The sequence below is a fragment of the Megalobrama amblycephala genome, linkage group LG7 (assembly GCF_018812025.1).
Source record: "Megalobrama amblycephala isolate DHTTF-2021 linkage group LG7, ASM1881202v1, whole genome shotgun sequence".
In the NCBI taxonomy this organism is placed as follows: Eukaryota; Metazoa; Chordata; class Actinopteri; order Cypriniformes; family Xenocyprididae; genus Megalobrama; species Megalobrama amblycephala.
The window spans coordinates 40,210,777-40,223,530 of NC_063050.1; the positions used below are offsets into that span (position 1 = coordinate 40,210,777).

General features: G+C 38.4%; 1 protein-coding gene across 9 annotated transcripts in view; it reads left to right on the forward strand.

Annotated features, from left to right (window-relative positions):
• Nucleotides 1-299: 299 nt before the first annotated feature.
• Nucleotides 300-12,754, forward strand: part of pcm1 (pericentriolar material 1) — a 43,444-nt gene continuing 30,989 nt past the window's right edge. For 8 of the 9 annotated variants that reach the window (XM_048197443.1, XM_048197450.1, XM_048197447.1 and 5 more), the window contains exons 1-4: nt 300-458; nt 1,776-1,893; nt 3,140-3,385; nt 3,641-3,940. In XM_048197443.1, the coding sequence (XP_048053400.1) occupies nt 1,792-1,893; nt 3,140-3,385; nt 3,641-3,940 (648 nt within the window). In that variant the 5' untranslated portion in view covers nt 300-458; nt 1,776-1,791. Of the gene's footprint in view, nt 459-997; nt 1,327-1,775; nt 1,894-3,139; nt 3,386-3,640; nt 3,941-12,754 lie in introns of those variants that run through there. The other variant, XM_048197444.1, reaches the window with a different exon arrangement.

Sequence of the window (12,754 nt, forward strand, 5' to 3'; positions counted from 1 at the left end):
ATTTAATGTAATTTAAAATATTTTTACTAGGTTTCACTCATCATCACCATCATTCCATCAGTTACATTTCTCTGTATCTGTACTTTTAAGACATCGTGCAACTTCTCCAACTGTTTCAAATGCTTCCGAGAAGTAAAATAGTACCACACTTTTGTGGCCTCAGTTTGTTAGCTAGCTTGACCTTTTGATAATCTCATCTTGAAATACAAATATGCAACTTTTAATGTCAAAATATTTAGCGACCAGACGGGAATTCACAATAAATTATGTTTTATTGAAAATGAGAGCTGTATCCTTCCGCCTGTTTGTTTGGATATGGGGTAAAGATGGCCGCTACTGGACAGGCGGTTACTGCTTGTGGAAGACACACTACGCATTGACACTTTATCTAGGATTTTAATAAACTTCAAATGGGGATTATTTTCATGCTCCAGCAATAGGTCGCCACAACGTTCAAGGTAAGTTTCCTGATTATTCGGTAATTAGCCTGCTAGCTGTGCTCGTGTAGTTGTTTCTCTTTCAACTTCTGTTAGCTTGCTAGCTCCCTCACTAAAGCAATTCAAAGTTATTTAAGCAAATACCGGCTTTTATCGTATCCTGTAGTGAATTACCACTCAAATGTGAAAGTTTTGCTGTCATTTTATTAAAATTCACAGCATTTTAAATGGGTCAAGTTGATCTGGAGCGCTTGAAGGTGGACGAAGTGGTTTGTATTATGTGAGAGAGTGATGCACCAGTCAGATGCCTTTGTGTCAAGTGGACAAGTTTAACACCACCAAGCCCTTATGTAAACATAGAATAACACTGTTGAACTATTGTGATATTTAGCTACTATTTTCTCCTTTTTTATTATAGCTGTTGACCAGACGTGAGTCATTTGACTGTGTTGTTGTGACTGTTGGGGTTTGTTTCTCTTAGCCGCGAGTTTTCGCGGGGAACTGGAGTTCATGGCTCGTGCCAGAGGTTACCATGGTGACAGAACATAAAACCTTCACTCGCCTCTTAAAGTCACTGTTAGTCATAACGCTCGAGGATTTTACATATATGAAATCTACTTTTATAACCATGTAACCGTCAGATTATAATATCTTAAACAACTCGTCACGTATTCAGCACATTTTCACCTGCACAGGTGAAAGCTCATATAGGAGAGAAGGTCGTGTTGACAGTTAGCCGGGAAACTGAGCGGGTTCGGGTTGACTAGGTTTAACCGTTTTAACGGACACATCTCATAGACAAAGACGACACGACAGCAGATTATAATACAATACCAGACCTCACTTCACATTTCTCGAGGAATAAAGCTCACATACTTCAGCTTTCAAAGTAAGGCAAATTTAGATTACATTTACAGTTTTTATTCGGGGAACATTTACTATGTTTATACCATGATCGTACCTAAGAGAACCATGTAAATACCATTGTGCATGGAAAAGATAATCAATATCATGCTATGTATCAAAATACCATTGTTTTACCTTTACAACCACAGAACTTTTTAAGGGTATTGTAAGAATGTGTATATACTGTGATGAAGGTCTGTCATTATGTAAAGTTTATTCAGGTTAATGTTGTTATGCTCAGTGGGGCATGTTAAATGTTGCTTGGCAGCTGGACAAACAAACCTCAGCCCCTCAAATGAAAGTGTCACATCAAGAACCTGTGTGGCTGCACAGTGTGTAAGAGATTTCTGAAATAGTGGATTAGGTTTATGTATGTATTTTAGGTTAAGTCTTTGTAAAGTTAAGTGGTCATTAATTGGTTGTTTTCCGCAGGTTCTGATCGTTCATCATGGCGACGGGCGGCACTCCATTTGAAGATGGCACAGATGAGCAGGAGCTGCATAACTGGACCATCTCCAATGGAAGCTTAGATGACAGACTCAACAATATGGTATGAATCAATCATGCTGATACTCCAACGTAACAGAAACAATAGAGTGTATATAATATATAATTCTGTAGGATGACCTGGAGGTTAGCATCATCCTGGTTCCCCACTACAAAAAGCCAATAGGATTTTTCCTTTTCTTTACAAATGAACTTTTTTATATTTAAAATCTGAAAGTTGGAAAGTTTGAGTTAGAATAGTTTGTTGGAGTCTGAGGATGAACACACACTAGGCTGTAGATTAGTTTTCCTGTTCAGTGGGATGATATTTAATGTCCCAGACAACCTCTGTAGTTCCATTTAGCCACTTGTTTGCAATCGTAAAAGCTTAAAAAATCATGAATGGATTTTTTTGTGTGTGTCATGGAATAAAGTGTGAAAATATCTTGATCCAAAATCAATTTTTGAACAAGAACATAATCGCCAGTGTTCAAAACTTTGCCTTGCCTTAGCCCAATTCACAATGGTAAGCTTGTATGTTATAGTTATAGTATGTTATATAATAAAATCGGCGCTGCTGGGTTTCCACGGGAAATTCGAGCATGCAGTTATTCGTCTTTGTGTCATTACATCACGTCTGTAAATCGAAAGGAGTCGTCCCAGCTAGCAGGCTACATGGCATGTGAGGATGCTGCCGGTAGCGGCAATGCTGATGTAGTTAACATTAACAATTTGAGAAAAAAGTCTCAAATAATAATTTGCACTGTTTGACGTGATCCGAGCTAAGCAATTGTTAGATTTAATCACCATTTGCAGTGCGATTTATTGTAGGCCTAATGCTTTTTTACTCAGTTGGTCAGAACAAAAGTAGCAGATATTTTACTTACTTATTCAGATGACATTTTCTGGTGAAAATTCTTATTTTGGTCATTCTTCCAAGATGCAGAATCTGTGATTCCGAAGTACAGAATCCACACTAATGTGGTGACTGACAGTAAACATTAGATTCATCTGCGCTGAGGAGCTGTGTCGATGCACAACCCACGTAAAGATGATAATTCCGCAAATAACTGCAATTGCAGGTTTCAAACAAAGATGGCGACAAAGAGGCAAAACTTACAGACTGCAGCTTTAAGCACAGACCTATTTTCAGCCATTTAACCAAAATCCCATTTAAAAAAAACATTGACTTTAGGATTAATTCTTGAAGCATTCTATATTTGAGAGCTGCTGTGCGGCTTATGCTCAGTTTATTCATTAAAATGTGCTCCCATTTGTGGTTTGTAAATGTTGATTCACCATTCTCTCAGGATTGGGGAGTTCAGCAGAAGAAGGCCAACCGCTCCTCTGAGAAGAACAGGAAGAAGTTCTCTGCTATGTCAGAGAGCCGGCTAACCAATGACATTTCTCCAGAGTCCACTCCTGGAGCAGGGCGACGGAGGGCACGTACACCCCATTCCTTCCCCCATGTGAAGTACAGTACTCAGATGTCCGTGCCCGACCAGGCTGAGCTCGATAGACTCCGGCAGGTCATAAACTTCACGGATCTGGATGAGGTGAGCAGGGCTTTATAACCAGTATTAGATTTATGACACTCTTCACTGACTCATTCGATTTGGCTGTAGTTCTTCTAAGCTTACTACTGTTTTAAGACATAAATTATGTATATTTGAACTAGTTCTGAAGCAAATCCTCAGAAGTGAGCCTTTAACACAAATAGATCACTATCAAATACAGGCTAGCTCTAAAAGGAAATGTAAATGTCATAGACATCTTTTGGTAAACCAAAATATCACTTTTCATCCCAACAGAGAAGTATTGGCAGTGATTCTCAAGGCCGCGTCACTGCAGCCAACAATCAGAGACAGCTGTCTACTGAGGCCAAGAAACCTTTCAACTTCCTGCCAATTCACCTCAACACTAACAAAAGCAAAGACCCCAGTGCGTCCTCCTTTTCCACACCTGGGGGCAAGGAACCCAAGAAACAGAGTCCTGGGAAAGAGCTTTTTGCCCCAGTTCCACCAGTGGTTAAAGAGCCATTTGGTCTAGACAGCGCCCAGCAGTTCGGATTGGAGGATGGAAGAGCAGAGCTTACCATTGACAGCAGTCAGGTAATTAAGATGCATTTAGTATCTTTATAATGTCACTAGGGCCATGTTCAGACTGCTAGCAAAAATCAGATTTTAAACACACGAAATCAGATTTTTTCAAATCTGATTAAAAACCCATATGGAGGTGGTTTCAGGGTTCCTGCGCAGTTTGGCAAAGTATGGAATTTGATTTGAGTAATTTCCAGGTCTGGAAAAGTATGGAAAAAAGATATGAGTATGAAAAAATATTTGTGTTTCCAGATTATTGGCTCTATTCAGTTTTCTAATTTATCATACCTGCAAACTAGTCACTTTACGGCGAGTTTCGTCATTTTGAATCAAAATATGTCATTTATGTGAATTGTGTAGATCCGAAGAGTTTTTTTTTTTTTTTTCTCGGGGAGAGTGTGTGTGTGTCACAAGAATCGAAAATGGGCTGCTTTCCCATAGATTGGATTGAGTTGCGATCTTTCTTGGCGCTCTTTGGCGTGACAGATGGCTGGTCACTCGTGAACTGACCATCTCTTGCGCTTTACTAGTTACAACACAAAATAAACATGATTGAACATCCGAAGGTATGTTGAAAGATACAGTACAACTTACCGAAATCCATATCATGTCACATGTAATTGATCAATCATTGTTTCAACTGCAGTAAGGCATCAATAAAACGGCTTGTAAAAATGTCACATTTAGCCTACCTCAGAAAAGTAGTTCAATGTCCAAAAACTCATTAGTCAGCTACAAAAATGAACTTACAGAGGAGCATTTTGCTAAATATATGCACTATAGGCTATTGCATATTCATTATTTGCACTTAACATGTGCTTCAATTTTGAATGTATAAATCTGTTTTATGACAGCAACTAATGGTCACTCTTTGACAATCCAGAAAACAACAAATGAATAAAAATATATAATCATAAGCTGACCAATAAATAAAAGTAGGTAAGTATATAATTCAGCAGTAAACCTCAACACTAACAAAAGGAGGTCAAGATGGCTGCCGAGGGCAGGTGTGGTTTGTTGGGCTCCACTCATGCTCTCTGTATTTTACAAATTATTTTATTGTTGATGTGTGTTTGGATTTATAATTTTTCACCACATAAGGGTACTTTTGCCAGCTTGCCAAAAGCTGAACATGTTAAGCTATACATGTTTGGACATGGACACTATACGTTGTACTCTATATGGTCATCATCCTGGTGTAAAAGCAAGAATGGGATTGCCAACAGACCAGCTTCAAGGCAGGGCAGAGAACATGCATCTAAAGTGCTACTGGTGCTCATGCTTTTGGCTGGGGACATACATCTCAATCCTGGACCGACCACGTCCGAACAACAACAGGCTAATTCTGTGGTGCAGGTGAGTCCTGACACTGGTGGAGCAGCTTTGACACCGCCCATGCATACACCAGAACCGCACAGAGCAGTGCAGTGGTCGGAACAGTTGTTGGTACAGAACCAGGAATTACCGGAGCAGCAGCGACACACGGAGGAGCGCACCGCTTCTACAGTTTGCCACTTGGGATCTTCCAACTGCAGCCAAACTGGTGAGTCACCCGGCCTGATAGACTTACACGTGGACACGGGGACTGTGCTGGCGGCAACCGCGGCTTCCAAATGTGAAGACACAGCGTCTGCGGCGCAGAGTGTCTTTCGTATGGTGAACGGTGCGGCAACGAGGCGAGCTAACAACGGAGGAGCGGATAACACGACACAAACGCGCCCTGAAGTCAATCGCGCTGCGCTAAAACAAAAGCAATATGTCTTTTTTGAAACTGTTAATCATGCCCGAGTGCTGTGGGAACCGACGTGCAAACCGAAAGGAATATTGGGGGGACAATTAAACATTCGCAGTTTAATCTCCAAAAAGGACCAGATTGCGGCTCTTCTCTTGGATTCGAACTTGGACTACCTCTGTTTAACTGAATCTTGGCTGCATAGTAATATACCAACCAATATGATAGAAATTGAGGGATATCAATGCTTCAGAAAAGACAGAAAGTTTGGGAAGGGTGGAGGTGTATTGATTTATATCAAAGATAAATTCAAATGTGATTTAGTTGAATTGAATACTCCTCTTGAATGCTTAGCTTTGAATATAATTTTGTCACCATCAATGAATTTTAATATTGCTGTTCTCTACAATCCTCCTTCTTTTAATGTGTCTTTTTATGATGAACTAAGTCATGTAGTTAAACAACTAGAGGTATATAGAGAAACTATATTGTATGGTGATTATAATATCAACTGGTCCGATAAAAGTTATAAATTCAAACTGAAAACAATAATGACAAAATTTAACTATCAACAAATGATTAAAGGACCCACTAGGATTACTAGACAGACTAAGACTCTAATTGACATGGCTTTTACAAATAAACCCGATCGTATTACAAGAACTTATAATTTAATAACAGGGCTATCAGATCATAACTTGACTTTGACTGTTAGGAAATTGACTAAAAGAAGACTACAATACTTTGGTAAATCATGTAATGCCGACAAGGATATAAAGTTAGTCATCCCTAAATCTAAAATTCTACAGTTTGAAAGAGAACTAAAAAATCTCAGTTGGGAGCAGATTATTGCCATGGATGATGTGGACGAATGCTGTAATTCTATGATGACAGCCATCACAAAACTAGTGGACAAGTTTACGAAACAAAAAAAGTGCAAACAAAAAGGTGGTACTCTTCCCTGGATAAATAATGAAATAAGAAAACTTATGAAGAAGCGAGATTTGGCCTCATTTGACATTCAAAACTTAACATCGATCACTTAGCCTTCAAAGGTTTAAGAAATAAAGTGGTACAAGAATTGAGAAAAGCACAAGCTTCATATTATACTAATCTTATAGGCAACGCAAAGGGTAACAGTAATTGCCTTTGGAAACATTTAAATGCACTAACTAATAAAACAACTAAGACTAAGGGAATTCGAGAACTCATCATAAATGGCAAGAGGACTAATAAGAGTGCAACTATGGCTAATGGATTTAATACCTATTTTGTACAATCAGTAGAAGAATTAACAAGAGATTTTAAAGAAATTGTTGGTGGGAATGAACCATGTCTAATACCCTCTGCTGATTCCTTTTGTATAGAAGAGGTTAATGAGACAGAAGTCATGCAGATTATTCAAAAATTTTCAAATTCTAAATCAACTGACATTTATAATTTGAATTGTTGTTTTTTCAAACAATACAGTAGAGAACTTGTTAAACCTTTAACACACCTTGTCAATTTGTCCATAAGAAATTGTAAATTTCCCTCGGGCTGGAAAAAAGCAGTGATTGTGCCAATTTTTAAATCAGGAAGTCAAGATTCTATATGCAACTACCGGCCAATATCAATTTTACCCGTATTATCTAAAGTGATGGAGAAAGTCGTAGCAATACAGCTGACTAACCACTTGGAGGTCAACCAGCTCCTCCACCCACAGCAGTTTGGTTTTAGATCAGGTTACTCAACCGAAATAGCGAACTGCTGCTTCATTGAAAACTTAAAGAAGTCCATGGACAGGGGTGAGGTGGTAGGAGCAGTATTTCTCGATCTTAAAAAAGCCTTTGAAATGGTCAGTCACCACCTACTTTTATCCAAAATGTCATTGTTTAACATCTCCCCTGAGGCAGTGGGTTGGTTTGCCTCATTTCTTCAGGGGCGGGAACAGTGTGTTAAAGTGGCCAGGGACAAATCCTCATTTTTAAACATTCGTATGGGCGTACCACAGGGTTCTATATTAGGACCATTGTTGTTTGGTCTCTTTATAAATGACTTGCCCTTGATCTGCCCGGGTGTCCGTTGCCAGCTTTATGCAGATGATGCCGTTTTTTATGTATCTGCCAAGACACCAGAGCAGGCTGCAGAGGTTTTGTCTGCATACATGGCTGAGGTTAGTCAGTGGCTCATTCAAAATAAGTTGGTTCTAAATCTTACAAAAACAGTTTCTATGTGTTTTTCAATTAAAAAACACAATTTAGAACAAAAATTTCAAATACATTTGCAAAATGATAAAATACAATTAGTAACTCAATTTAAGTATCTTGGGTTGGTCCTTGACCCCCAACTAAAATTTGATAAACATATTGAAAGAATATCAAAAACAATACAACGAAATTTAAATTGTTTCAAAATAATCCGACATTACATTCCGAACCAGGCAGCCATGCTGTACATGCATGTTATGATCTTTTCTCATATTTCATACTGCATGACAGCATGGGCCCAGGCAGCACCCTCAGCAGTAAAGCGCATTGGTTCACTTTACAACCAAGCAATGAAAATTATGGATAGAAAACCTATTCGCTTTCATCACTGCTACATTTTTAAGAAATATAATTTATTAAGTTTTGAAAGCTTTAGCAATTTATGTTTTCTCAAATTGTTATTTAAGTGCATCAATAATTTGGCTCCTGAACCCCTGAGTACATTTATCCAGAGACCAAACAGCAGTAGAGTGACAAGAGGTTCCTCAAATCAAAACTGTAAAATCCCACAGTGCAGAACATCTTTTGGCAAATCAGCCTTTTCTTACAGGGCTTGTAAACTGTGGAACTCATTGCCCACAGAGATTAAGATCATTTCTGAGTTTAAAATGTTCACCTCTAGGCTTAAGGCTTGGCTGAAAACAAACCAAAACTGTACCCATTTTGTAGATATCTGAACGTGAATAAGTGAGTTTTGAATATGTAAAATTGCACTGTGTACTTTTTAGAATGAGTTTTTAGAATGAGTGAGTTCTGAACATGTAAAATGGCATTGTGTATTTTTTCTTAGAACTGAATATTGTGTTTTTATAGTAGAAAGGCCCATCCAGGGACGGGAGTTGAAAATTAGCACTTGCTATAAACTCTATGTGCATCACATCGGCTGCAAACTTTGTTCTGTAACTATGTTTGACTGCATTGTCCCTGTCAAATAAACAAAAAAAAAAAAAAAAAAAAAACTTTGCACAGTAATTTTATAAAATCCAAATGTTAACAAAAAGTTTAAAATTACTATTTGTATTCTTATAAAATGAAGGAAAAAAAATAGATTAGATTTATATTTATGTGTATAGAATTATATGTATTTATATTAATGTAAGATTAAAAGACATTTATTTTAAATGTATTGTGCAGCTTTTAAATGGGGCAACAAGCTATAGATAGGACAGAACAAAATAGGCTATTAAAGGGTCATGAAACCCCAAAACACTTTTTTTGAGATGTAAACAGATATGTATAGGCTGCATATCATTGAAAACACTAAAGGTACTCATTAATGTTATTCATAAGTGAAAAATAGTTATTTTTGCATTTTTCAGAGCGATTTCTGTCTTCCTGTTTGAAAAGCTGAGTCGGAGCAACGTCACAAAATCTGACGTCATCGTGTACTTTCGAACATGCTGACGTAGATTCTCGACATATATATTCATGACATAAAGCTCATTCAATCCAACCACTGCACTGTAGTATGCATACGATTATAATTGCAGTATTATGCATGAGGAAGTATCGCTTCTCTCACCTCGGTCTGTTGTCATTCAGAGACATATCGCTGGTGTTCGTTTCCTCAGTGCCACAACACAATGTGTTTTCCTGAGACGCAACCAGAGCAGAGGTTTGTGTGCATGTGGATTGTTTTGCTGTAATCTACCAGCACAAATGGAAAATATGTTCGCGTGAGATCGCATTACAGCGGAGAATTCAAATGTCACAAAAGTGCTGTTCATTCACCTTTGCCTGCTCTAGCTGTGTTCAAATACGCAAGCCGTAGACTGTTTCCCTCAGCACAGCTCGTGTGTTGTTTGTATTTTGCTCGCGATGCAGTCAGAACTGGAGTTTGAATACGAACACATGAAAAATGCGATTGTTTTTATGCTATACACGCAGAGCGTGCTTATGATCAGTTTCAGCACGGAGCTCCGCGATGAGTTTAATAACACTAGCCACGTGGCACATAGTTCATACAGAATAAAGTATCCGTGTTTAAAGTTTTTATTTCACACATTCTCCTGCACCAAACATTAACCAGTACCTATCTGAACACGATGACACGATTATTCTAAAAGACTGATTTTGAGACTGCAGTGCTCGTAAATGTAATCAAAGTAGCCTATTATTAGCCCTATTAAATATTCTTTCACATTTCTCCCTTGTGCTTGGGAGTTTGTTGTCATTTTCTCCATCCTCATATATTAATATTCATTATTCTGTATAATAAGTGTGTTCTATGTCTGTGCTTCATTGGTTGTTCTCTCCCCTCTTCCCCCCCTCTACACTCCCACTTTTCCAGAGCTTTACACGCCCATTTTCACAGACTTTTTGAAACTCAGAGGTGTGAACGACCAGGGTAAAACAGGGGGGTTTCATGACCCTTTAATAATCGTTCAGTGTGCAAAACCATAATAAAATGAAACGCTTCAAAACAGCAGCAAAAACCGCTAATGCGCATCCCAGGTACAGAATGATGTGCTTAAAGTAATATGGAGTCACAGCGCGCAGTTGCGCTGCGCATTATAAATGTTCACGGCACAAAGAGAATCCCTGTGTATATCTGCGTCTAACAGTTGATGACATCATTTAGAAACAGCAATAAACTCCAGCAAGATCAAGTTAGTTTATGCCAATCCACAGCCCTTTGTCTACATATCAAGTATTATAATGGGAATATATCATATTGGAGAGTTTTACTGTGCTGTCGTTACCAAACGCGACGCGCTGTTTGAGTGCTGAAGTTGAACAGAGAATGATTGACAGCTGCAGCGGAGGGAAGACGAGTTTCTGACCGTGAACTTAAAAGTTAACAATGTACATATTCTTCTCCTCACATGAAGCTATGGAATGGCTTCAGATGACTTTGAATATAGTGCAGAAAATATAATATTATCCTGACCTGAGCTAATTTACTGAATCAACCAACTCACATCTCATTTCTTTCATTACATGAAGTCATCTGTTGCCGTTTCTGGCGTTTCATTTTAGAGTGCGCACGCAACGTTCTTGGACGCGAACGCGCGCATCGACACAGGCAGGCTCTCTGTGTTCTGCTCCTCCATGACGGCGTGCGTTTAAAAATCATAAACTAATTTGAAAGTGGGGGGACACAAACGGGATTTTGAAAACATGCCCCCCCCCATCCCCCTGACAGTCCCTATTGGAAATTACGCCCTTGGACGCAAGTGTTTGTTTGTGAGTGTGCGCGCGTGCACACTCATTGGGATAATTGTAAACTCGCAAACACAGACAGAAAATACATGCCATTGTGGAAATAAAATAAATAACATATTACTTAAGGGCTATTTAGTTTGTTTAATAAAATAAAAAATTGTAATATGGCGCTATAAAGAAAATCAAATCAAATTTACTTGACCTTCAAGGGGGGCGGGACGAGCCGTTAGGAGGGCGGGGCGCCCCCCTTATATAATGGTAGGGGAAACCCTGACGTTATTATAAAAACTTCCTTATGTGTAATTTAGCCTATATGTAAGTAGTTTACAAAACAATTTTAACCTTTAATATTATAAAGATGTAGCAGCTGTGGTTCCCTGTATAGTTTACAGCATTAGTTGAGAGAGATTCTTTTCTTTTAGGAAATTTGCCATGTACTGTACCTGATAGGCCCCAAATTAATCAAAAAATTAGTGAAATTAGTGTCAGTGCTCAGCCCTGGTGCCTTTTTTTTTTTTTTTTACTTGAAGCAAATGTTTTTTCCATTTATTTTCTTGTCAGAGTGCACCAGAATGCTTTGTTTTCATGTTAAAATCACAAAAATCTTCTCTTGGGGGAGGATGCCCCCAGACCCCCCTATAAAACTTTAGTTTGTACACATCACCTTTTTCACCTCTTTTGACTTTGCAGATATGTTTACAAAGTTATGATTTTCTAAAATATTAGGAAAACTGTGATACTGTGCTTGTGTAGGCTACTCGTACTCGTAGGCTACTCTATAAAATGCTTCGATACCAACAACCAATACCGACAACAGAACAAACCGAGAGCAGAATGGAAAAATCAGAGAAGGATGTCTATGAAGTAAATGTATCAAATTAATAGAATGTTAAACAAACAAATTAAATATTTATGCCTATGTAGCAAGTTGTATGGTTGGAAGGGGAAACAAACTAAGTCACTACACCACCCTGTTAAACAGGGAATATATTAGTACTTGTAGATTAATCCCCAAAAAAAGTCGCACAGGTACATGGTTTTAAGAAGAGTAGGGCCTAGACGTGAATACTAAATACAAAACTTTATTTCAACAATCAAACACTGATTTAAAAATCACTGAAAGACTGTAGGATCCAGACTAGGGCAAACAAGAAGCAGAGAAAACATAGAAAAGGAGACAGAGGCTCACCAATGGCAGAAATCGTTTGGAAGGAGGTCTGAAAATTTGAGTCTGGAAAAGTATGGAATTTGTAAATGGAAAATGTGTAGGAACCCTGTTTTCTGAAATGTGATTCAAATCAAATTTTTTACACGTGTGTCAGTCTGGATGCTATGGCTGCTTATCAGATTTCTTTTGCATCACTCTTAACGCGACACACAACAATAACATCAAAACTGGTGACAGAAATGCTGGAGCTATTCATACGGCGTTCAAATGGTATGTCCAAAGATTTCAACATTTTCCTGTGCAACGGAGTAGTTCTGCACCACACTTCGACAGGGCACTTATTTGGAGGGCGAGATGATGCACCTCCATTTTTCCTGCATCCGTTTTGAAGTCCTTGTCACATTCGTGGCGATGCCTATGTCGTTACCAAAGCAACCCATGCAGATAGGCTGGTTATGTCCTTTACACACACATCTTATTTGATCACTTTCAATTAATAGTGTGTACTGTCT